Source organism: Rhinopithecus bieti, unplaced genomic scaffold (assembly GCF_001698545.2).
Source record: "Rhinopithecus bieti isolate Rb0 unplaced genomic scaffold, ASM169854v2 scaffold_15813, whole genome shotgun sequence".
In the NCBI taxonomy this organism is placed as follows: domain Eukaryota; kingdom Metazoa; phylum Chordata; class Mammalia; order Primates; family Cercopithecidae; genus Rhinopithecus; species Rhinopithecus bieti.
In genome coordinates, this window is record NW_016809040.1 from 2,698,124 (window position 1) to 2,724,813 (window position 26,690).

Consider the following 26,690-nt stretch of genomic DNA (forward strand, 5'->3'; position numbering starts at 1 on the left):
CGCTCACTCCTGATGCTTCACTCACAACACAGCACAGGATCTTGTGAGGCTATCACTAAATGTATCACATTGTGGTTAAGTTTTACCCGATTAACGAAATGCTCACACTTCTAAACTGAGGTCCTTACAGTAGATTCCTTTTGCAAGATTGTTACTAGCTTACAACTTAAAAATAAAGGAAAGAAAAGGGGGGAAAAAATCGGAGGAAACTTGCCCCTGCCCTGGCCACCACCAAGACTGCCACAAAGGGGTTAAAAGTTAAGTGGAAGCGGAGCTTGAAGAAGTGGGATGGGGCCTCTCCAGAAAGCTAAACGAGGCGTCTGGAGCCCGAACAAACCTCCACCTTTTTTGGCCTCGACGGCGGCAACCCAGCCTCCCTCCTAACGCCCTCCGCCTTTGGGACCAACCAGGGGAGCTCAAGTTAGTAGCAGCCAAGGAGAGGCGCTGCCTTGCCAAGACTAAAGAGGGAGGGGAGAAGAGAGGGAAAAAGCAAGAATCCCCCACCCCTCTCCCGGGCGGAGGGGGCGGGAAGAGCGCGTCCTGGCCAAGCCGAGTAGTGTCTTCCACTCCGTGCGTCTCTCTAGGAGCGGCGCGGGAAGGATGCTGGTCCGCAGGGGAGCGCGTGCGGGGCCCGGGATGCCGCGGGGCTGGACCGCGCTTTGCTTGCTGAGTTTGCTGCGTGAGTACCGCCCGCGCGCCGCGGCCGCTTGGCTTCGCCGCGGGGAGGGTTGAGTCTCTCTGGGAAGCTGAACCGCAGAGCAGAGTCTCACCAAGAAAAGGGACCCCTGCCCAATCCCTGCACTGCCGCCCACTGCGGCTTCCCCTGGGGCCAGCGCCTCAACTGGGAGCCGACGGGGGTGGGAGGGGAAGGGAAGGCCACCACCCCGCGGGTGTGCGTTAGCCGAGGTGCGAATCGGACTGAGATAAAGTGCTTTGGAGATGCCAGGGTCTCTTCTGGTTGCCAGAGGTGCGGAGTGCGAAGTTGCAGCCAGAACTGGGAGACTGGGGAGGAGAGAAGCAGGAAAAGTTTTGTGGCTCTTGGTTGATTAGGAAAGTATAGATTCGGAGCTGATAGATGGGAAGGGGCCGGGGTGCCCACCTTGCACCGGGACTGGGAGAGCCAGAAGTGGACATTAAGGAATTCGAGGGAAGCGAATCAGGGATGAGGCTCCAGGTCCCAAGCCAGGAGAGTTCGGAATGAACAGTCCGTGAAAAGGAAAAACAAAACCAACCAACCAAACCAAAACCTTGCATTTAAGATTAGGAAGCTGAGTTTCAATTCCCACTTCAGCAACCCCACCGCGGAGGTAGAGATAGACAGAATTTGCTCTGCACCCAGCCTCGCTCGCCTTAACCAAAAACCGTCACCCTTGCACAAACCCAAAACTTGTTACCTTTTGGAGTTTTCTTCCTCTGCCCCTGCTCCATGTTCTAAAGCTAGTAGATGGGTTAGAGCACTCCCCCCACTCACCTACACATACCCTTACTCTTAAGGTCTTGCTCTCACTTTGGGGGGGGGGGAAGGCTTTGAGTATAAATATTTATACTCGATTAATTTCCTTGGGGAATGACATTCTCCACCTCATCTCTTTGCACTTGGAAGGTTTGAACTTGAAGCTTTGTACATTGCTCTCCCTTTTGCTTACAGCACTCTAGGGCTCCCAATTCTGCACTCTCACTACATCCTAAAGGCCACCCACTATGGCCCTGCAGAGTGACCTGGACTAGACCTCATTGCTTCCAGTCTCCTCTGTTGTCCCCCTTTGGGTCCGCCCAGCTGGGGAGAGCTGCCCCTGGGCTGGAGGAAGCTCTGAGTGAAGTTTTGGGTTGCCCTGTTTGGCAGTCCTGGACATGTGCTTCGGAGCAAGGAAAAGCTATCACTGAGGTTTCAAAACCCTAGAGTGGGTGCTAGACTAGGCCCTCATAACAGGGGTGAGTTGGCTGGGCACAGTGGCTCATACCTGTAATCCCAACACTTGGGGATGCCGAGGCGGGTGGATCATGAGGTCAAGAGATTGAGACCATCCTGGCCAACATGGTGAAACCCCATCTCTACTAAAAATACAAAAATTAGCTGGGCATGGTGGCGCACACCTATAGTCCCAGCTACTCAGGAGGCTGAGGCAGGAGAATCCCTTGAACCCAGGAGGTGGAGTTTGCAGCCAGCCAAGATCCTGGCACTGCACTCCAGCCTGGGAGACAGAGCGAGACTCCATCTCAAAACAAAAACAAAAAAATAGGGGTGAGTTGGCCAGTGGTGCAGATTCCAATCAGATGCTCCATCCTCCTTTGGCTACACAGCTCATGATGACCTGGTCCTCAGCCGAATGAGGTCCACCCTTTTCTTATTTCCTCAGCTGGGTGTCAGTCTCGCCTTGGCCTGCCGAGCTTGGGGTTCGGGGAGCAACACAACCCCTGCAACACTTTGGACTGATATGCTGAGAATTCTATATCCCAGCTTTGGGTGGGGAGAGATGGGGCACAAGGCCCCATTCCCAGCCTTGCCAGACTATTTGAGCCAATTGTAGTTTTATGCCCTTCCCAAGAGTTTTCTAGGGTTTTTGCTTGGATTTGTTTTGTTTTGTTAATACTAGGAGTCATTTTCTGTCCTGGGATACATTGTGGGATAAATGAGATAACTGAGTGTACCTTGAAGTGCTACCATAGGGCTGTTGCAGAAATGCTATTATTATTGTAAAATTTAGGGTGGAGGGGATTTCTGTGGTTTGTTTTCTTATCATTTACCCCAACAAATAGCTTGTTGTGGAAAGTTCTTTTTTCTGTCCCTTTGAGAAGGTGGCATGACACAGGCACTGCAACTAACCAGAAGTGGGCTGTCTTTGTTGGAAGTGGGGTAGATCACAGAGCAGAATCAGGGTGGGGGACTCAGGGGCCACCAGGCAGCACTGACAGAGTACTGGCTGGAACAGGAAGCCTTTCAGGTAATTAGGGAACCCCTTTGTCAGGCTCAGGGTATCTATTTCCTCCAAGCTTTCCAAGGCCTGTCTCTATCCTCACTCTGACAACACCCCCAGCCCCTCCCCATCGCATTCCTCTTCTTCCTTTGGGTCCTTCGTGCCTGCTGACCCCCACACCCATATCCTGTCTAGGGCTACATGTAAGAGGGGAAAAATAAAAGGGAAAAGAATTTTATCAGCTATTTTCCAGAGGGGAGAGGACTCCACCCTTTGAATCTCTGCCATATGGCGACCGAGGAGGAGCAGCCTTGGGGACCTCTGACTAATTCAGTGGTCCCCAGTGCTCCCCACTTGTAGACCCAACCCAGCTGGCACCACCTTTGCAGATGCATGTCTTCAGCAGCATTCCTGTTTGGCTGATAAAACATGCAGGGGCCTGGGGCCTCTTTTTCTTATCCCTTTGGCTCCACCTCCTGGACCTCCTCATTCCCTTGTCCTCGTCTCCTTCCTTTGCAATCTTTGTCTCAAAAAGCTCAGGGCAAGAAGGGCCAAACTGCAGCAGATAAACTCAGCTGCAGAGTCCTACAAAAACAAATAAAAATGAGGAACAAATTCCACTTCTTACGGTTGGTCTCATTGCCTGATTTCCTTTAGACCCTGAACTGGAGGGCCTGGGTTTACTTTCTGGGCTGGATGGTTACCCAACTCCACCCTCAGGGTACTTGGGCCTCCCTCTCTCATTGACTTTGGTTGATCTAACTAAATGGCTTGCAGTGTGGAGAACTAAAATGAGAAGGTATGGAAAAGAACACAACACCACCCTCCAAAAGAAAATTCTCACAGTCGCCAGGGCTGCGAGAATTCCATATTTTTCTGGGCTTTGACTTCTCTAATGAGAACATTCACTTCCCTCCTTAGCTAACAAATGAAAACATATTATTTATGAATTTTAGTCCCAGAGCCGGACTTTGTGCTAAGGAGAAAGATGCATGCATGTTGGAAAGAAGGAGAGACAAACAAATAGGGATGCATACAAAGATGTACTTCCTAGTACCTGTGCTCTTGGAGCCCATCAGGGAATGAGTCACTTCCTTCAGATGCAATGGAAAAGGCTTTTGGGCTTAATTGGGAAGTAGGCTTCTTCCTGATTTGGAAAAATGAAATCAAAACTGATACTTCTTAGACAGGAGTAGCATCTCTCGGCAGCTGATTTAAGAAAATGTCTTCAGGGGTCTTTGGGTGACAAAGCCTAGAACCCCAGATAATCCTGGATGAGCAAAGGCAGGCAGGAGGCTGAACTGCTTAGCATGATAAAATAAAGTGAAGCCTTGTGTTTGGGTGGGCCCAAGAGACACAAAACTGAAAGGACTCCAGAGCCCAGGAAGAGCATATAAAGGGCGGAGAGGAGCAGGATATTGATGGGTGGAGGATGGAAAAGACCTGGGAGGAAAAAAAATTTTTTTTAATATATGGCTTCATTAGCACAGTAATGTCTAATGTTTCAAGGTTATGCCATTGTCTCCCCTGGGCTGCCCTGTAATCTCGTTCCATGCCCTCAACCATTCAGTAAATATTGGCTACACACACTAGCCTTGAGTTAGTGACTCTCTGGGGAGAGTAAAGTAGAGTGCTTGGCTAGCTTATGATGAAGTGGTATACTAGTCCAGACAGGGAGCCATTGAGCCATGGAGCCACAACCCAGGAGTCTGTGGTGCTGGTAAAATGGAGGAAGAGGTGACAGGGAGAAATGTAGGTGCCCAGAGAATCTTCAAAATAATCAGGGTTCCACAGTAAGTGGATGGGGTCCAAGACATGCTATTTAATTTATTTATTTGAGACGGAGTTTCTCTTTTGTTGCTCAGACTGGAGTACAATGGTGTGATCTCGGATCACCACAGCCTCTGCCTCCCAGGTTCAAGCCATTCTCCTTCCTTAGCCTCCTGAGTAGCTGGGATTACAGGCAGCACCACCATGCCCAGCTAATTTTGTATTTTTAGTAGAGATGGGCTTTTTCCATGTTGGTCAGGCTGGTCTCGAACTCCCGACTTCAAGTGATCCATCCACCTCGGCCTCCCAAAATGTTGGGATTACAGGCATGAGGCACGGCGCCCGGCCAAGACATGCTATTTGAATATAAAACAGAAATCTCGGTACACTGGGAACCCTCAGGCCACAGACCCTTGGTTTATATATACTCACACCTCAGCTTAGCCTTTGAAGCTTAAGAAGGCATCTGCTCAGTCCTTTGTTCTAGTCTAGGATGACTCAAATTCATGGTAGGCCTCAGAGTTGGACAGTCCCCTAACATGGATGCCTCCTGAGTGTTTGCAAGAAGCATGAATGGATCACTTATCTCCCAATGTGGCTTATTTCATTCTTATAAATAGCTACATCATTTTAAGCTTTTTCCTTGGATTGCAGTGAAATTGGCCTTCCCATAACTTCTAATCGTTACTTCTAATTCTATTCTTTGGGCTGGCAAAGATTTAATCTGGTCCTTCATGACAATACCTGAAGACGTTTCTAGTGGGCCCCACTAGATTATAAACTCCTTGAGGGATTGTTTTAAATGATAATGACACTAACACCTAATGGAGGAAAGAGATCCAGCTCTCATTTTGTACTCTCCACAGCACTGAACAAGATCCTTTGCCCATCACTGGCACTGCAGAAAAAGGAGAATGAATATACAGAATGAATATATCCCTTCTCCAAAATGCTTACAACCAGAAGTGTTTCAAATTTCAGATTTTTTCAGATTTTGGAATATCTGTGTAAACATAATGAGATGTCTTAGGAATGTGACCCAAGTCTAAACATGAAATTTGTGTTTCCTATATACCTTATATACATAGCCTGAAGATAATTTTAGACAATATTTTTAATACACTTGTGCATGAAACGAAGTTTTGACTGTGTTTTGACTGTGACCTGTCACATGAGGTCAGGTGTGGAATTTTCCACTTGTGGCATCATGTTGGCACTCAAAAAGTTTCGTATTTTGGAATATTTTAGAATTTCTGATTTTCACATTAGGGGTGCTCAACCAGTATAAATAACATGAATCTTAAAGAAAGTTATTTATTCTTCCTCTCCAAATTCTTCTTTTCCATATCAGGGGTCAGTAAACTTTTTCTATAAAGGGCCAGAGAGTAAATATTGTAGGCTTTAGTGGCCATATGTGGTTTCCGATGGATGTTCTACTTTGTCTTATCTTATGACACTTTTAGAAATGTAAAAGCCGGCCATGCATGGTGGCTCACACCTGTAATCCCAGCACTTTGGGAGGCCGAGGCAGGCAGATCACCTGAGGTCAGGAGTTTGAGACCAGCCTGGCCAACATGGCTAAACCCCGTCTCTACTAAAAATACAAAAATTAGCTGGGCATGGTGGTGCACCCCTGTAATCCCAGCTACTTGGGAGGCTGAGGCAGGAGAATGTCTTGAACCTGGGAGGCAGTGGTTGCAGCCAGCCAAGATCACGCCACTGCACTCCAGCCTGGGTGACAGAGTGAGACTGTCTCAAGAAAAAAAGAACGAAAGAAAGAAATGGAAAAGCCATTCTTTACTGACTGACCATACAAACACAGCCCGTGGGTCAGGTTAGGTTCACTGGCTATAGTTTGCCAACCCCTCATCTAGAGGAAATAACACTAGACCCTCAACAACATGATTTGGTTTCTAGACCTCTCCTAATCCTGGTTATCTTCACATGAACAGTCCCCAATTTAATTAATTCCTCCTTAAAATATAACATGAGAACAAGACCGCTATGGCTAGAGGTAGCTGGTAGGAACACACCTGCCACAGTTGTCCTTCAATCCTATTGCTTTTCCTAAACTCCAAGGATTGTGCTAAGCACCAAGAGTAAAACACGTAAGAATAAGAATGGTTCCGGCACTTTAGAAATTTATATTCTGACTGAGGTGACAGTTAGACCTATTCTGAGGAAGCAACATATATGATTTTGTGGCAGATGAGTCACAGAAATAAGTATCTCATGCCCTCTGAGAAGCAGAAGGAAGAGGCCTGAAACAAAAGATATCCACTATTTCTTAAGCTTTTACCGGACAGGATAACTGCTTCCACTTCTTAGCTCCTTTGTTCCTCTAACAGCTAAGACAGAGGAACTACTTTTATCTCTGTTTTACAGGTGAGGTTTACAGAGTTGAAGCAACTTCCCGAACCACAGTTAAAACATGGTAAAGAAGCCTTTCAATGTGACCTGTCTGGCTGCAGAGCCTGAGCTCTTTGTCTCTGGGCTATACTGCCTTCCTGGCAATACAGTCTGTGGCTCCCAATGGCCTACTTCCCGGCAGAGGCTGGCATGTCCCTTCATCCTGGTTCTGTAACTCTATGGATTAAGATTCTCAGGAACTCCTTCAAGATACTCCTCTTGATCCAGGTGCTAGAATATGAAAGCCTGGGCAAAATAAGACTGGCAGGCTAGGAGATCAGGAAACAGCACCAGGAAAAAACTAAGGAGGACTGTGAAAAGCAAGACCAAGTATAGGAAAATTCAGTCTCTTAAAGTATGGGGATTTAGTTATTTAGGTAGCAGAGCTTTCTGGATCGCTGAGGATTTGCAAACTCACTTTAAACAGCAAAAGAATCTTCCATTTACAAGTGGCAGGTAGAAATATTTTCAAAATGTATTGCACATGTCTTTGCTTTCTTAGAATACCCCCCGAAAAGGACTATATGACTCAGATGTATCATGAAAATGTCATGGCTATGTTGCAACTCAGTGACATCATCAATGCTTATTAAGGTATAGATATCTAACCTATTCACTCCTACCATAAATGACTCTGGAAAACTGGTGTGAGTTTTCATACTTATGTCTGCTTTTCACTTATTTCTGTTTCTTAGTTTTTAGCTGTTGCTTCTAATAGGCTCTTCCTACGTTCCAACTTTAGCTAGGATATCAGATAACCAGGGTTATTAGAATTATGTGTAAAACAAGAGTAATTGCCTCTGAAGAAGTACCTGAAAGTTCAGTGCATGACTTTTACTACATGAATTTTGTGACATCTATTTGGCTTCTTAGAATCCTCATTTTACTAATTTCTTGAGACCTTGTCTCCTCCCTTGCTCCAAGTTCACCAGTTGAGATCAAATAGGGTAACTAAGGGTCAAATGGAGTCCCTAGGGAGGCACAGTTAATCAGGATGGACTGAGAAGTAAACAACAGAAGAGAGCTTTTTATTCAACTTTAAATTGTACTATAATTCTTATAAGCTTGTGGACAGGGGCTGTTCCTCCCATCTAGAATGAAAAGGCGTGGAGGTTTCATCAATTGTCTCTTAGGATCTGACAAGCTCTCACTGACTGGTAGACTCCTGCTACTCCCCTACAGAGTTGAAAGTCAGAAGGTCAGATAAAGAAAGGTCAGTATTTGATGGTTTAATGCCATGGATGTGTGTGGGAAGACAGGATAAAAAGAGATCTGTGGTCAGTCTTGACTCTCATAAATGTCGTTCCTCCAGGGCTCTAGAGACTGTAAACCTAAAGGATGTACTCACCCTACTGTGCTGCAGTGTTTATGCCAGGATTGGCTCCAGGCCCCTGGCTAAGGCATCCCCTTGCTCCGCACCAGCTCAGGCATTTCCAATCACTCCGTTTTGACTTTCTGCTCTCCCACTTGTCCTGTCCCCCTGGTGTCTCAGAGGGTGCTCTGCTCACCCTGGGCTCAGAGCCCTGACTCTGAAGTTGGGGTCCCTTTCTCATTTGCAGGTGGATCCCGCTACTCATTCCATAGTGCTCGGCCTGATGGTGGGTGGAGGGGCTGCTGCAGCTGGGAGCCCAGCCTCAGTGGATCAGTAGCTGGCTTGGGTCCAGAGTTGCTTTGCTCTTCTGGAACAGGCACCTCTGTCCTCAGAACTAGCAGCAGGTCTTGCTCCACATCTGGAAAAGTTCAAAAGTGTTTGTCTGGGTGAATGAGGCCCTTCGGGGGAGGGGGTTCAAGAGCATGACATCATCTCAGTCAGGTCCAGCTTCCTCTGGAGAGAGAAAAGGTCTGGGCCAGGGAGGACCAGATGGGGTTCCCAGGAATCAGTATGCTGGGGGAGAAGAGGTAGAAAGCAGGCAAGAAGAGGAGTCTTGGAATGGTGCCTTGAGAGGGTGATCCTTTAATTCAGTGTCTGAATATTGCCCCCTTGGATGAATTCAGATGAATCTGACCTTAAAGTCAGAGTGGTGAGAGGGTCCCATCTAAACAGGAAAGAAACATGGATTGGCTTCTGAATCAATTTTATTTTGATCAACCCACCTCCTGTTTAAGCCAGATGGGAGCTCATCCTTTTCTCTCCAGAGATGTGGGGGATGAATTCCAATTTTTTGACAGTTTAGACCCAGCCTAACCTCCTTGCTGCATCTACTCAAGAGTTAGCCAAACCTCAGTGTTCCATTGCTGCTTCCCTTCATGAACTATGGCCTTCCCTTTGGGAGACACCTTGGTCATTCAGGCTCTTCATCTCTAAGACAGAGATAGTGATACTCCTTCTTCCCACTGCTTACCTGACACATAATAGTAAGACATGATTGCCGCACTCACCATTAATAGCAATCTACTTGCAGCAGGTTGCAGAAGGAAGCAGATATGAAAGAGTGAAACCCTTGTCATCACTTTTAGGAAACGCATTCTTGGCCCCAGGTTGATGGCTGTGAAACCAAAAGTCTAACTTCTTTCTTGATCCTAAGGGAAACAAGAGATGTCATTCTACCTTGCTGTTTACCTGGAAATTGCTGAAAAGTACAGATCTAGATCCCAATCAGGAAAATTTAGAGACAAGCTTTAGGGTGGCCTGGGACCCTCCGGGGCTTTTCGTTGAAGATGGAACTGCCTTTGTGAACTCCGGTTAACAAGTTCACCCTTAACATTTACAAGGCCCAAGGCAAGAGTATAACAGAGGCCTACATACTGTATTTCTAAACATTTCAAGGTTGTAAGTCAGGCCAACTAAGTGATAAAATATCTTCTCTCCTCTTCCCTTGACAAACATATCTTCATGACCACTTGGAAGGCCAGGTTTGAATTTGGGATGCTCAGATTCTTGGAATTCAGTGCCACAGTGCAGCTGAGCAGGAAAAGATGGCTCCTGACTCCAGCCCACTTCCCTTCTCTACTTTCTACCCATGACTCTGGCTCACATTGCAGGGCAATTGCATGTGTGCCTGGGACACTCCACCCACAGGCTTAAGCACTAAGCACTAACTCTTCTCCCTGCAAGCAGTCATCATTTGGCCACCACTGGGCCTTGGAGGTACACACCCTTGTGCTGCAGTTCCCCTTAGCAGGATGGACTGGGAGAAGAGGACCATCGTGGATGTCAGCAAAGTGCCACTTGAGCAAGAAACGCTAGGACTTCTGGTTCCCACAGTATGATCTAGAAGAGAGGGGACATCCTGATTGGTCCTCACAGGAAGCAGGACAGAGTGTGGGCTCTTTGAGGCATAGGGTTCAGGCAAGAAACTTCTCCTTCCTGTGTCTAATGATACTGACTGGGAATGGTGAGTCACATCTGTAATCCCAGAGCTTTGGGAGGCCAAGGCAGGAGGATCACTTGGGCCCAGGAGCTTAATGTTACAGTGAACTGTGATCTCACCACTGCATTCCAGCCTGGGTGCAGTGGTGACAGAGCAAGACCCTGTCTTTTTTTTTTTTTTTTTTTTTTTTAAAGGATGTATCCCAAGATATATGGAAGAGATGTGCAAGAACACTCATGAAGATCTTCAGAGAAAAATGAGATCCAAAACATTATACTATAATACTATAATAACTTAGCATTTGGTATCTCATTGATTCTCCCAACAATCCATGTAAGGTAGCCAGAAAAGACCCTTATTTAAGAGGTAAGAGAGCTGAGATACCTGCATGCACTAAATTACATGGTTAGTTATTGGCAGAGCCAGAACGAAGCTTGTCTACCTTCCCACTACATTGATGAGAAACCAGACCTTGTGTTCTCTGGTTCATTAGCTGAATTCCTAGGTCAGAGCATCCTAAAAGCTGAATTCCTCAAGAAAAAGAAAGGCAAATGGGTTTGAATACCATGAGCAAAAGGATGAGGGGAGTTTGGGAATGGGGAAGCCTGAGAAGGATAGATTTTTAAGGGGATCGCATAGAGACAGTGTAAGTCTAGTGATTATTCCAAGAGTTAGTATACCGGATGGAGAGTGACCAAAAAAGAGGATACAGTGAAAAGGAAAAACCTCTTTTTGCAAGTGACCTCTTGCACACTTTAGATCTTCGCAATATTTACGCAGGTGTAATTTTATACTTTAGTATATAACTAAACACACTATGAACACCACCTCATATTTCCACGTTGCTACAGTTTTTATAATTTTTTCTTTCTAATGATTGTTTATATGATTATGTAATGATTGTGGTACATTAAGTGCATATATCACTTATCCTATTGTAATTCATTTAGTTGCTCACGTTTCCCTCCTATAAATAATACTGTATGAGGCATTTTTATGCATATAAATCTTTCCTTCCCTATGTCCTCAGGGCAAATCCAGTAGTGGGGAATTAGTCCACTGTCCAGGAGTATGTTCTTGTTGCTGCCCCATTGTCAGGGACAGCAGGGAATGTTCTAGACACATTCTGCCTGAAGTCAGGAAATTGCGTCAGGTGATATCACAAGGCTGATATCTTTAGGTTCTGATTCTTCTTCCTTGTTTCCCTATAGCCTCTGGGTTCATGAGTGCCAACACCACCAGTACTGTTACCCCAAAGTCACCTACCCAGGGAACATTTTCAACTGTTTCTACAAATGTATCGTACCAAGAAACTGCAATACCTAGTACCCTCGGAAGTACCAGCCCACACCCTGTGTCTCAACATGGCAATGAGGCCACAACAAACATCACAGGTAAAAAGAGCATTTGTGTCAGATCCCTGAGAGGTGCTGGTGATGCTTGGGTAAAGCATTTAGGATGTTTTCAGACTGCTCCCTTCACCACAGAGGAAATTATACAAGTTCCTAGTATTAACGGCTTGAGTATCATGCGTAGGGCACCCTGAAGTAAATTCTAGATAATTCTTCCTTCAGTGACAGTTTTCTCAGGCCCATGTCTTGGGAGCTGATCCTGATCAGTAATGCCTCCATACCCCTTCTCTCAAGCTGAGTTCAGCTTAGTGATAAAATAAGGATCAGATGACTCCATAGAGATCTCCGATCTCTTCTAAAGGAAAGAAGGTGGGTACAGGTCCCAACTGGGGGTCTTTGGCTTCTCTAAGGTAGATCAGCATCTATTTCAGTTTCAGGGCACCTCTAATACATTCTGGATTCTAGCTCTGGTTCCAACAGCTTGAAATGAGTTTGGTCAGGGATGGGACACGAAGTAACTGTTAACTCTCCAAACTCCCTTTTCTGTGTTGAAATGCATGCCCATATCATGAACTAAGATTGTGTGTATGTATGAGCACGTGCACACATACACACCCATGTTTTGTTCTCTTCCAGAAACTACAGTCAAATTCACATCTACCTCTGTGATCACCTCAGTTTATGGAACCACAAACTCTTCTGTCCAGTCACAGACCTCCGTAATCACCACAGTGTTCACCACCCCAGCCAACATTTCAACTCCAGAAACAACCTTAAAGTCTAGCCTGTCACCTGGAAATGTTTCAGACCTTTCAACCACAAGCACTAGCCTTGCAACATCTCCCACTGAACTGTATACATCGTCTTTTCCTATCCCAAGTATCATCAAGGTGGGTGAATAGGGCCAAAAATGGCAGATTGCCCCTCACTTCATATGTATGCAGGCAAAGCTCTCTCTTTCCCTTCACACCTCTCCTCATCCCTGCCAGTGGGATTTGGGTCATGTCAGAATCAGCATGGAAATACACAGTTTAAATATTGTTGAGAGAAGTAGAAAGAGGAGGAAAGGGGTAGAGTTAGGTAATAAGGCCCATCCAGGCTTAGGTATTGCATTTTAGGAAGTAGAGAGTAAACGGAATTCTCAGAGATCCAACCAATCCTCTGATTCTTTCTAGTACCTATCGGTGGTGCTTTGACCAGGGCACCATTTCCTTTGGGAATATTTGGAAACTATTGCTCATTTGCTGGGGCTGCTTCTCCCAAAATGGTTAGGATAAATAACATTTCCTCTACATGAGAGGATTTGGTGGCTGTGCCAGGCACAGAGAGGCAGTAAAGGGGGTCATTGGCAATGGCAGGAACTGGGCAGACCAGGGATGGTGAGCTCAGCCTAGCTTTCTCAGCCTTAGGGCCTATGGCTGTCAACAGCTTTCAGCATACAGGACAGAAAATATGAGGACCTCAGTCAGGAGATATGCCTGAGGGATCTGTCTGCTTTCTGTTTTTAAAGGAGCCAGGGCCAGGCATGGTGGCTCATGCCTGTAATCCCAACACTTTGGGAGGCTGAGGTGGGCAGATCACTTGAGGTCAGCAGTTCAAGACCAGCCTGAGCAACATGGTGAAACCCCGTCTCTACCAAAAAATACAAAAATTAGCTGGGTGTGGTCGTGCATCTGTAGTCCCAGCTACTCAGGAGGCTGAGGCAGGAGAATTGCTTGAACCAGGGAGGTGGAGGTTGCAGTGAGTCAAGATCACGCCACTGAACTCTAGCCTGGGCGAGACTCCATTTCAAAAAAAAAAAAAGAGCCAAAATGGGAATCTGGAGAGTCCTGGAGGCCAGAGAAAAACCAGGTATCCCCAGCGTCTGCTGGTCCACCCCATTATCCCTGTTTGCCTGTATGGCCTTCCTGCAAGTGTGTGATTGACTAGAGAGAAAACAGCCCAAATGGGAAAATATCCTCCCCTCTCCCATTCCTGCACCATCCAAGCCAATGTTTACCAAGATTCCAAATAGCAACTTGCCAGTAAGCCCAGGCTAATAACAAAAGTTTTGTCATCTGATGAGGATAATGAGGATAGAGGTGAAATAGAAGAGAGTGTGACTACTAGAAATCTCTAGTCCCCTGACAAATTTTAAATTTCCTTTTCCTTAAAACTTCCTAAGAGAGCACTTGGGAAAGAAATGAGGAGCAAAGATGCTGGCTTATTTACTTTGTTTTTCTTATTGTTTTTTGTTTTAATACAGACAGAAATCAAATGTTCAGGCATCAAAGAAGTGAAATTGACTCAGGGCATCTGCCTGGAGCAAAATGAGACCTCCAGCTGTGTAAGTCAACTCCCCACCCAACCTCTTCCTCCCGCCCCCTGTCTCCTTCCTCAATCCCTTCTGAACACCCTTAAACCTTCTTGGATTGCACTGGATTTGAGTAGGGGTCTGGGGAGTTTAGCTTGGTCAACCTGCTTTTAATACCCAGCTTTCTGTTTAGGAAGTAAGAGGCCCCATCTGGTGGGCAAAAAAGGCAAAAACACTTTTAATTATTAATAAATTTTGTTATTTTCCCCTCCTCTATAGTACTTTTTAAATTTTCCCCTTCTCTATAGTACTTTTAAATCTGAGAGAGTCAGATTTAAGTTGCTTTTTGGTTAAGAAAGTCCCTCTCACTCACCAGATATAAACTAGTCACCTAAAATGTCAGTTCATTTATTATTATTAAATATTTACATGTAACTCTTTAATCCATATAGAATTTATTTTGCCGTCATGTTACATTTTCCATGTAACCATTTTTCCTAACATTATTTGTTGAATGACTCCCTCTTCTGTTGCATGGGATGTATCTTTTAGCTTATATTAAGTTTTTATATGTCTTAGGGCATACTCTTCAGACATATTTTATTTGTTCAGTTTGTCTATACTTTTGCCTATTTTAAATTTTCAAAATTATTGTATGTTTTTGCTATAGTATTTTAATATCCAGTCAGGCAGATCTTTTTTTATTACACTGTAAAAGTGTGAAGTTTTTTTTCTTTTAGAAAAAAATGCAAAAAAAAAAATGCTTTAAAATTTGAATTGTAACTGCTCTGAAATTTCTTCATTTTTTCTGGTTTTCTTTTGCCTCTCTCAGCATCTTGTTTCTTTAGCTTTATTTTTTCTCTAGATTTGATGGATTTCATAGGCCTATTTGTCACATAGATCTCCCATTATATATTCAAATTGATTGTCGCTGATAGGTTAGAAAGTTAATAGAGTTTTGAATAATTATTTTTGGGTTGGCCAGTTTTTTGAATTTGCCTATTGATTCTAGGAATTTTTTAGTTCATTCCTTTCAATTTTAAGGTGAGCTATCTTGTTATCTACCACAATATATTGTTTTTCTCCTCCTGTTTAGTAGTTATGCCTCTTGTTTCAGTTTCATGTCTTACCGCATTGGAAAGAATGTAGAGGGCATTGTGTTAATTTAAATGATTCTGGCAGACTTTCCTTTGTTTCAGTAAATCTAATTTCCTAACAGTAACATGGCTCTGGAGGAAGGACGAGGTGAAGGAAAGAGTGGTATTTACTTACAGAAGAAAACATTTTCTTACAAGTTGGGGATCCATTTAAGGGAATCACATATGTGATGTGTTGGCATGCATAGATTGGAGAGATCGCAGTCTGTAGAGGACATAAATTACTTATTTTTTCCATTCGAACTTGGTAGTTTTACTACAATCATCAATTGGGTCTCTCTGACTTACAAATTTGTAAAAATTATACCTGAAAGAATTTAACTTAGGACATCTAAAAGCAACCGAAATAGTGATGACATAAGTTTGCATACTGGAATAACTAAATGCAGTCTGCAAAATAGTTAACTTAAACGTGAACATACAATGTACAAGTAACATGCAGTGTGCTTCTGATGCTGATTTTCAACTCAACTCATTAGAAAAAAAATTGTCAAGTTCTTTGCTGATCGTAGCCAAAGAAAATGACGATCTTTCCCCTGCAACTCCATCGACTTGGTGGAGCATACGTTTTGCTGTGTATCACACAGGTACGTGCCAGAATGCTAATTCTTTGTGCCTGGAATTTAGAGTTAACTGCAGAGCGTTTGCCTTTCTGTTGCTCTTCAAAGTTCACATGTAACTTGGGTCACTGTATGAGAAAAGTGCCAGAAACTTACTGCTCTTTTAGAAGTAATTCCTCTTAACTCTGCTGTGGTCTTTGCTGTCTGGCCTACTTCGTGCCACGGCTGAGAAGGTCTCTGCATGTTCCTCTAAGATTCAGGTAGGATCTGTGAGTGGTGATGTGAAAAGAGAGCAGCTCCCCTCCAGTTCCTATGCTAAAGAAGACTTCCATCCACACTGCCCCTTCATGAAGCAACTCAGTGGCGGCTCATATGAGTGCTTTTGTTTCCCTGGTCTTTCCACCAGTGTTGATCCCCTTTCTTCCTGAGGGCTTCTCATCCTCAGCCCCTATGTGGCAATGCCTTCTCCTGCTCTCCAAGGTAATTTATCCTCAGCCAACTATCCTGTTCCAAAATGTTTAGCCACAGCTGCCGATTGTGTCCGAGACGCCCTTTCCTTCAGCCCTACTCCCTGTTTGTCTGATAAACAGTCTGTTTCAAAAGCTGCGAGTGCTGCAGGGCCTCCTAATTTTCCTTAGGTTGGATTTGTACTTTCGGTGTCAGAGGGCCTTAAGGTATTGATTCTAACGTTGGGAGCCTCAGGCCCTACGTAATATTCTCGTGAAGAGCAGGAAGGATTTGGTTTCCCCGAATATCACATCCTTGATGTATGTTGGTACTCTCCTGCATCTGATATATGCCCATAACAGGAATATGTGTGCATGAGTCTAGCTATCCAGACACTCGTTCTGCACTGATACATAGTGAGTGCTAATATGTTAGCTCACCCTATGTGAATTCTGTAGGTGTGTCTTCTGTATGTGCATTCTGTAGACATGTCTATCCCAATCACTCTTTTTTTGCCCCCAGCCATCACCTCTAGGCAGACAGGGGAAGGGAAGGTGATACCACTCTCATTTCAAACACCTGTTACCATATTTCAGCACCCTCATTAGCAGTGTGTGTCTTCCTAAGTCTAACTTTCATTCTTCTGGCAGCAGTGTCAGCTTAATTTAGTTTTTGTGGTTGTGGTTCCCCAAATAGTTTCCAAAATGTAAGATTATTTGATACTTTTATGCTACACCCATTTGTCCAGAGGAATCCACCAAAATATTTTTAATTGTGGTAAAATATACATAACCTAAGTCATCACCTTAACCACTTTTAAGGGTACCATTGAGTAGTAGTAAGCACGTTCACATTATTGTACAACCAATCTCTAGAATTCTCTGCCTGTTCCAAAACTGAAACTGTATACCCATGAAACAACTCCCTGCTCTCCCGAGAGAGCAGGAACTTTCTGTTCCTATGAATTTGGCTACTCTAGGTACCTCATATGAGTAGAATCATAGTGTTCGTCTTGTTGTGTGACTGGCCGATTTCACTCAGCATAATGTCTTTAAGGTCCAACCATGTTGTAGCACCTGTCAGAATTTCCTTCCTTTTTTAGGCTGAATAATATTCCATTGTATGCATAAACCTTGTTTTGTTTCTCCATTCATCCGTTGATGGACACTTGGGCTTTTTCCCTAATGTGAATAATACTGCTTTTAACATAAGTGTACAAATATCTCCTTGACACCCTGATTTGAGTCCTTTTGGGGATATATCCAAAAGTGAAATGGCTGGACCACATGGGAATTCTATTTTTGAATTTTTGAGTAATCACCAGACCATTTTACATTCCCACCAGTAGTGTACAAGGGTTCCAATTTCTTCTCATCCTCATCAACACATCTTATTTTCTGGGTTTTAAAATAGCAGTCGTGCTAATGGGTATGAGGTGGAATCTCATGGCGGTTTTCATTTACACTTCCCTGATGATTAGTGATGTCGAGCCACTTTCATGTGTTTATTGGTCATTTGTATATCTTCTTTGGGGAAAGGTCTAGCCAAGTCCTTTGTCCACCAATTTGTTCTTTAGAAATACCTATCTTTAGTACCATATCTGTTTATTTGCAGAGTTTGTAATTACTCAGCTAGCTCACTTTACTCCTATTCACATTGACTTCATCTGAGGCAGGCTGCCTCCAGCCTCCACTAAAGGTCAGTTTCCATGTGGAAAACATAAGTTACAGATGAAGATGGTGTGTCTACTGGAAAAAGCCTGCGATCTGGAAACAATCTCACTTCTCATCCTTGGTTAACTGCCTCCACTAGTTAGGTGACTTGAAACAGGTCCCTTCATTATTCCAGTTCCTATATGAAAATAGAGTTTTCACCTGCATTGTCTAACTCACACCAAAATAGATAAAATGATTTTAAAAGGGGTTGGGGGAGATGATTCATCCTAGAATCTCAGCATTGGAAAATATCTTAAAGGTCATTAAAAAAATACCTATCCTTCCCCCACCCCCATCCCCATCCCAATGCTTGACGTTAAGAGTCTTTGCAAAGTTTGAGAATGCTACTCTAGAGAGGTTAGATGGGTTTATTATGTTTGCAAAGAAACATGTGTGAGCTGATGTAGTTAGGAGCTTGTAAATCTGATTCTCATGAACAAAATGGTGAGGCTGTGTCTTCCTCCTGCCCACTCTCCCGTGATGTTTGCCCACAGCCTCTCTTGGGGGAGGATGTTTATTCCAAGCGTCCGGAGAAGCATTGTGCTTTGTTCAGGATCCACCTGCTCCTCTTGGGGCTCAAACACAATTCACTGATGCGGTTGGATTCCAGAGTGGGAGGCTGGCCGCTATTATTCCTTTGAATCTAGTCCAAGAAACTGTGCAAGGGGTGGAGGGACCCTGTGTCGAAGCCAACTGGTTGGGATGTTAAGTTGAACAACAATTCCCTGAGTTCTTTTGTTTGCTGCTATGGTTTGTGCAGTCTGGGTTGTAAATGCTATAATGTACACTCCCCCCAACACACACACTTAGGAGTCTTACAGTCTAGTCAGAGAAAAATGATGTTAACAATGCACAGAATGTGATCAATATGTAGACTCTAGATGATATGGTATATAAGGTATAACCATTATTAATAATGATAGTAGCAGCTGCCATTTATCTGGTGCCCACTAGATTCTCAACACCACATTGGACACTGTTTTTTTTTTAGACAGAGTCTTGCTCTGTTGCCCAGGCTGGAGTGCAGAGTGTAGTATTGTGATCTCAGTTCACTGCAACCTCTGTCTCCTGGATTTAAGCAATTCTTGTGCTTAAGCCTCCCAAGTAGCTGGGATTACAGATGCCCACCACCATGCCCAGCTAATTTTTGCATTTTTTAGAAGAGACAAAGTTTCACCATGTTGGCCAGGGTGGTCTCAAACCCCTGGCCTCATCTGATTTGTCTATCTCGGCCTCCCAAAGTGCTGGGTTTACAGGCATGAGCCACCGCACCTGACTGGACACTTTCATACAATATCTCTTTGGTCACCACAACAACCCAGTGTATAGCTGAGGAACATGACAGTCAGACTAGTTGCATGACTTGCAAAGAATCCAGTAAAGAGCAGAGCAAGGATTGATGCCCAGTCTGGTTGAAGATAGGACCAGCTTCATTGAGGAAGTAGAAACTGAGTTGAGTCTTGAAGGATAGTGAATACCAGGGAGAAGGAAGTGTTCTTCATTCTCCTTGAAATGAAGGTTGTGGAACAATGCACGCTCTCCCCATCTTGGGCTTCCTGGAGATGGTGCCTCAATTCCAAATGCTCTTCCCCACTGGCTTCCTCTGCTCACCCTCCAGCCATTCTTCAAGGCCTGTAGTGAGATGTGTCTGCTAACCTTCACCAGACGTGTCCTCATCCTCCTTTGTATGTCCATAGCACTTTGGTTGTACCTTTCTTATGGTGCTTACCATGGTAGTAGCTCTAACCTCTAAAGTCCCTTTGCACCTCCATTTCTTCACTTACAAAATTAGTAGAATAGCTCTACCAATCTTGTAGGTCGTGTGAGGCCTAAATGAGTTAATATATGGAAAGCGCTCAGAACTGTGCCTAGATATCGTAGGCACCTGTTATTTTATTTTTCATTTCTTTATTTTTGAGCCTGGGTTTCTGTCACCCAGGCTGGAGTACAGTGGACTCAACCTCTCAGGGTGGAGAGACCCTCCCACCTCAGCCCCCCAAGTAGCTGGTATTATAAGTGCATGCCACCACCCCGGTTTAATTTCTAAATTTTTTATAGAGATAGGGTTTCCCTGTGTTGCCCAGGCTGGTCTCGAATTCCTGGGCTGAAGTGATCCTCCCACCTCAGCCTCCCAAAGTGCTAGGATGGCAGGCATGAATCACCGCGCCTGGTTGGCATCCATTATTTTAATTGCCATACATGCAAACTGAAAGCTTTCACCGGGTGGAATTCATAGATACCTCCCAATCCCCACCCCCCCTACACATGACACACGAATACAATACACACATACATGACACATGCACAGAGGTTTTCACGTGGTGTCCTATATTCAGGGCTTGATAAATTGTCAAAGTGTGGCTTCTTGCACTCAGCAGGTGTAGGAAGGTGCCATTTGGTTTGGGTAGTTTATGACCTGCAGGAGCCCTGTCCCTCTGTCTCTCTTGGGAAGCAGATCTATTTCAACTGGAGATACTTCAGAAGGCTAGAGTCATCCAGGCAAGAACCCCCCTCCTCCTCATCCAGACTCTTGGTGCTGGGGAGCGGGTGTGCTCAAGGGGAAGCCATGTAAGGCTCCCCTGAGAGAACTGGGTTTAGAGAGGTGGAGACTGTTGATTGGTTCAGTGTGGCATTCAGACTACTTAGTTCAAATGCTGTTCAGAAAAACAGATTTTTCCAGAGGCAGAGTGTCTATCAAGGACTTACTGGGAGACCTGCAGAATTGCTTCTTTTCCTGAAGAATGAAGCAGCAGTGGCCTGAGAACTCATTTCTCTGTAGTCTTGTTTCCTGGGGGTTTTTTGAGGCTCCAGTTTGGGCTCGTGTCTCTGTGACCTGGGGTTTGGCTAACCACACTCTCCTGACTTTATCCAAGCCCAGTTATTTTCCCTCAGCTGCTTCAAATTCCAGCTGGGTCCTGAGGCCAATCTTGACCTTGCTTTGTGTAGGAGCAAAGGAGCCTGGGTTTTCCTGCCTTGGGTCACAGCAGTGGGAAAATACCCAGGCTCCACTCCAACTGGGAGGACCCTGTGGCCTTGTTGCAAGCAGCGGCCCTGCCCGCAAACAGGAAGCTTTCTTCTCCACAGAGACCCAGTTCTGATGATGGTCACACACCCCAGCAGTTTTCCCCTAACAGGAAAGTTGTCAGGACTGTTCAGGCATTTCCTTCTCTGCCATCTGCCATCCGGACTGAAGAGAAAGTCTTAGTTTCGATTCCTTTCCTATTCAGGGGAGGAGGTGACTCTGATTGGAGGCTGCTGGAATAAATTCTGACTCACTGTTGAAGAATTATCAGAGTTTTTCTTCTGAGTCCGAGTTCCTGGGTCTGATGGCCCAGTCAGCAACCTGGAGAAAAATCTATGAACGTCATTAAAACTGGGTTCCATGCTTTCAGTGGAAAAGCAGGGATGGAAGACCAGACAAAAATGCCATTTCAGTTTGAGTAAGGCTCTTCAAGAGACTCCTTTGGGTAGTAAGAGGGAGGAGGCCACTGAGGTTTCCACTGAGTGTATATTACAGATTCATTGTCTACTCCTCCTTTCCTTGACTTTTCTTCCATCGTTGGGGACTGCTGTAATCTTGAAACAGAATATTTTCTCTTAGTTATTATTGCATTATTAATATTTTCTGTTGGTCATTTCCTTTGAGTTTAATTTGCATATGTGTACATGGGTGATGCTTCAATGAGACAATTTTTTTAAGTTTGTTCTCTGACATCTTAGATACTAGAAGATATGGATTTTCATCCTTGAAGATTACGTAGGTTTTTTTCTTATTGTGTTGTTGCACATATACAGTTAGCAGTATTTTTTTTCTGTTGGAATTTTAGAAAGAAGGATGCTTCTTGTGAATGGGGTAAGAGTGTGACTGTAATCAGAATTATTGCCTGAGACTCTGGGTGCAGTTTAGGGTAGAGCAGTAATTTCATCTCTTGTTCTCCATGTTTCTCTGTCTTCCCAGGCGGAGTTTAGGAAGGACAGGGGAGACGACCTGGCCCGAGTGCTGTGTGAGGAGGAGCAGGCTGATACTGATGCTGGGGCCCAGATATGCTCCCTGCTCCTTGCCCAGTCTGAGGTGAGGCCTCAGTGCTTACTGCTGGTCTTGGCCAACAGAACAGGTAAGGTGCACCTCTGTCTGGGGGAACTGGGAGGGAGTAGGGCTGAGATTAGAGAATCCTGGGTGGAGATGGGGCATCCCAGATCCAGAGAGACCACAGGTGCTGGGGAGAAGGGCTTGGGTGATTTGGGAGAGATCCCCCTGAGATGGACTACCCTGACCATCAGAGCATCTTGTAGAACAGCATGGGAGGGTGGAGCAGGATAAGCTGGTTTCTCTTCTAGATTTAGAAACCCCTATTTCTAATTCTAGAAATTTCCAGCAAACTCCAACTTATGAAAAAGCACCAGTCTTATCTGAGAAAGGTAAGTTCTCTGAGATATGGGTCTCAGAGGGAATGCCGGGACAGGGGAGCTCCCTGGAGTAAGAGGGGAAGTCATTACCTTCCCCAGTTCTACCGACCATCCTTCTCTGAGTCTTCTCCTTTCTAGTCTCGAACCAAAAATGATGGGGTGTGACTGAATTAAGAGATGTCAGTCTCAAATCCCATTTCAAAAATTCTTGAGGTCAATGCCCTCAAGTATCTGTTCACTGTTGAGTCACACACAGGGGGCTGGAGTGGGCTGGGCTCCACTTTTGGTAAGTGACAGGCTGTGTCTTATGTGTCTTCTTTTCAAGCTGGGGATCCTAGGTTTCACTGAGCAAGATGTTGCAAGCCACCAGAGCCATTCCCGAAAGACCCTGATTGCGCTGGTCACCTCGGGAACTCTGCTGGCTGTCTTGGGCATCACTGGCTATTTCCTGATGAATCGCCGCAGCTGGAGCCCCACAGGAGAAAGGCTGGTCAGTTCCGGGGGCCAGAGCAAAGGAAATGAGAAAGATAGTGGGTTTCCAGGGAGTTCAGTGGATGTCATGGAGCAGGAGGAGAAGTACCAGAAAAAGTCCTCCTGTGAGCTTACATGAAGACATGCACGTGTGCACACACAGTAATCGGTGGAAGATTCAAAATATTATGTAGCAAACTGGGCAGGGGACAGTAATGGTGCCAGCCCACCTACTCAGTGTGGTGGCAGATGATTCATGTCATCTATTCATTATGTTTTCTGGGATAGCTCAGCTTGGTGCCACCAGAACAGGCTGTTAAATCAGCCACACTGTATTTGTAACCATGTTAAATGCCCAGTGGGTGCCCCTTTGCTCAAAAGGAGGCATATGGAAGGAGAATCTCCTTTTGCCATTCTGGATGAGGGAGGACAAGGCTGAGGTCTGAATCTTGACCTCTGGCCTGTCCCCTACCCTGGGGAGGTCATCCCACCCTTCTTGGGAGTGCCCATTTTCCTGCGGGAGCTGGCTGCCTAGCTGCAGTGGCATGGTGTGGTGCCTCTCCTATGTCCTTTCTCCTCTAGGAGCTGGAACCCTGACCACTCTTCAGGAAGAAAGGAGTCTGCACATGCAGCTGCACCCTCCCTCCCATTCTCCCTCTCACCTCCCCCCACCTGCCGTCCCTGCCCCCACTTCCTGTTTGGGCCCCCCCCCCCATCTAGTGTCTCACAATCTTGCTTACCAGATAATGCTACTTTATTTATACACTGTCTAGGGCGAAGACCCTTATTACACGGAGAACGGTGGAGGCCAGGGCTATAGCTCAGGACCTGGGACCTCCCCTGAGGCTCAGGGAAAGGCCAGTGTGAACCGAGGGGCTCAGGAAAACGGGACCGGCCAGGCCACCTCCAGAAACGGCCATTCAGCAAGACAACACGTGGTGGCTGATACCGAATTGTGACTCGGCTAGGTGGGGCAAGGCTGGGCAGTGTCCAAGAGAGCACCCCTCTCTGCATCTGACCACATGCTGCCTCCATGCTGGAGGTGACATCTCTTGCCCCAACCCTTCCCCACTGCACACACCTCAGAGGCTGCTCTTGGGGCCCTATACCTTGAAGAGGGGCAGGTAAACTCCTGTCCTTTACACATTCGGCTCCCGGGAGCCAGACTCTGGTCTTCTTTGGGTAGACGTGTGATGGGGGAAAGCCAAGGTCTGGAGAAGCTCCCAGGAATGATTGATGGCCTTGCAGCACTCACACACGACCCCCTTCCCCTTCCCCCCTCCTCTCTGCCTCATTACAGGAACCCCTAGGGGAAAGATGGGCTTTTCTAGGCTACAATTTTCTCCCAGGAAGCTTTGATTTTTACTGTTTCTTCCCTATATTTTCTTTCTCTACTTTGAGGAAACCAAAGTAACCCTTTGCACCTGCTCTCTTGTAATGATATAGCCAGGAAAACGTCTTGAACCACTTCCCTTACCTCTTCTCCAAGACACTGTGGACTTGGTCACCAGCTCCTCTCTTGTTCTCTAAGTTCCACTGAGCTCCATGCGCCCCCTCCACCATTTGCAGAGGCCTGCACAGTTTTCTGGCTGGAGCCTAGAACGGACCTCCCAAGTTTTAGGACAAACAGCTCAGTTCTAGTCTCTCTGGGGCCACACAGAAACTCTTTTTGGGCTCCTTTTCCTCCCTCTGGATCAAAGTGGACAGGATCATGGGACCAGGTTGTGGAGCTGAGCCTCTCACTTGTACTCTTCTGAACAATCCTCTTTCTCTGAGGCTGGGTCCTGGCCTTATCCTCTGATCTCCATGGCTTCCTCCTCCCTCCTGCCGACTCCTGGGTTGAGATGAGGCCTCAGTCCCCCAGAAGATGCTTTTCTGTCTCAATCTCAGTCTGCCCAATCACCCGGAATTCGGAAGTCCTGAATCCATAGTTTTCCCTTCCATCATATCATCCTACTCTTCTGCCTCCCTCGCCCTGAGCCCCTTCATTGCTCTGCACCTCCATGTGGTCAGAGCCCTATATCAGCTCCTAACCCTTATCACCAGCTGCCTCTTCTGTGGGTGACCCAGGTCCTTGTTTGCTGTTGATTTCTTTCCAGAGGGGTTGAGCAGGGATCCTGATTTCAATGACGGTTGGAAATAGGACTTTCCAGAGAAGAGAGGATTGGGTAGATATTTTTTCTGAATACAAAGTGATGTGTTTAAATACTGCAATTAAAGTGATTCTGAAACACATCTGTTATGTGACTCTGTCTTAGCTGGGTGTGTCTGAATGCAAGAGCAGCACCCTCCACTAGACCTAGCTAGACTGTGCAGTGATGTGGTGGGGAGGACTAGCCAGGGAAGAGGGTGGAGCACCTCAGCAGACACAGGCACCAACCAGGATACTAAGGACCTTTAGCCAAATCTGCCAACTATTCTCCTCCATGGGAAGAGGAAACACCCATTTCCAGTGGTAGAAAGGCAGACCCAAATGTACCAGGGAGCTTCCAAATGGAGGGTGGTATGCTAGGGTCTTAGGAGCTGTACCCTTCATGAACACCCTTCTGAGAAGAGGAACATGCTGATCACTGCTGAAAAATATGCAAAACAAAGGGAAGGGGCAATGTCCCGTGCATCCTCTATTATCAGGCCACCCCGGTTCCCCGGCTTCCCAGGTCATAGCAGACACAGTGAAGGTCTATGTGGGGATTGCTGTTCTAGAGACCCGACAGTCAAGTCAGGGAGGGGGCTGGTTTCCACCCTCAATGTTAAGATAGCAGCCTTAAAAAAAAAAAAAAAAAAAAAAAAAAAATCTGTAAGCATGTACCTCCCCCCAGCTTCCAGAACAACTCCCGCCCAATCCCTACCAGGGGGAAGTTGGGGAAGGAGTGCTGAGGAGCTCCAGGAAGCACTCCCAAGTGTGTCAACACTGGCAGAGGCAGCTGGGGCCAAACAAAGGTTGATTCTTCCATTCTTATCTCCACAAAGCCAGACCTTTCCCTTCAGCACTCCTCCACCCCCATCTCCTTCTTGCTTTTCTCCAACTTCTCTAACCATAGGTTCCTCCCCAGGACTCAGGGGAGGTGAAATGATGAGGTTTAGAGTCTTCCCTCGAAGGCGATGGCTACCCTGAGGATTGGAGCAAAGAACAATGGTAATCAGTAGGGAAGTCCAGCTGGCCTGCATCTAGTTGCACATCTTGCCTTGAGAGTGATCCAGTGAGGGTCTGTCCCAGCTAGGTCATCAGGTAGGAGGGGTGCGTTCAGGGTTCAGATTCCTAGGAAACATGGGAGGAGAGGAAAAGGCAACTTGCAACCACCTCCAGCCTCAGGCCTAGCAACTTGCAATGCATTTCACCCTGTTTGTTGGAATGTGAATGTAGGCTTTGGGAGGAAGGGGTGTGTGTATATTGCGGGGTGGGGTGCGGCAACTGGTTCCTTCTGACGGCCGGACAGCTTGCGCTGAAGAATTTGCCTGCTTTCTGGAAAAATACAACTTTCCCACCTTGGGCCTGAGGATACCGATACAGCAATGGCGCCACCTGCTGGCCTTATTGAGGTCCTACTGCTCAGCCTCAGCTCAATCGCCTCCATGTTGAGCTTCTCTCCCTGGCTGCCCCATCCTCTAGTCCAATTTCTCTTGTACACAAAGCTCATATAACTATAGAAGGTCACTGTTGAAGAGGACTTTAAAGATACATTTAATTAAACTCCCTTATGGTATAAAGACAAAGTAAGGCTCAGAGAAGGGAGGTGGCTTGCCCAATCACTCAGAATTCAGAAGTCCTGAATCTGTAGTTTTCCCTTCCATTATATCCTACTCTTCTGCCGAGTCCTCCGGGTTCCTGCAGTTGGATGTCATGAAGCCAGTGTGGCAGTGTGAAGATAGGTTTGGGACTTCA

General features: G+C 45.8%; 1 protein-coding gene across 2 annotated transcripts; it reads left to right on the top strand.

The window, feature by feature from the left end:
• Nucleotides 1-278: 278 nt before the first annotated feature.
• Nucleotides 279-25,042, top strand: CD34 (CD34 molecule). 2 transcript variants are annotated; one of them, XM_017888314.1, is made up of 8 exons: nucleotides 279-679; nucleotides 11,617-11,799; nucleotides 12,394-12,647; nucleotides 14,003-14,083; nucleotides 21,888-22,044; nucleotides 22,296-22,348; nucleotides 22,662-22,826; nucleotides 23,581-25,042. In XM_017888314.1, exons 1-8 carry the CDS (start codon nucleotides 601-603, stop codon nucleotides 23,764-23,766), a joined length of 1,158 nt encoding a protein of 385 aa, XP_017743803.1. In that variant the 5' UTR covers nucleotides 279-600; the 3' UTR covers nucleotides 23,767-25,042. The 2 variants fall into 2 exon arrangements, with proteins under 2 accessions (XP_017743803.1, XP_017743804.1); XM_017888315.1 differs by having other exon boundaries at nucleotides 23,390-23,609.
• The last annotated feature ends 1,648 nt before the right edge of the window (nucleotides 25,043-26,690 follow it).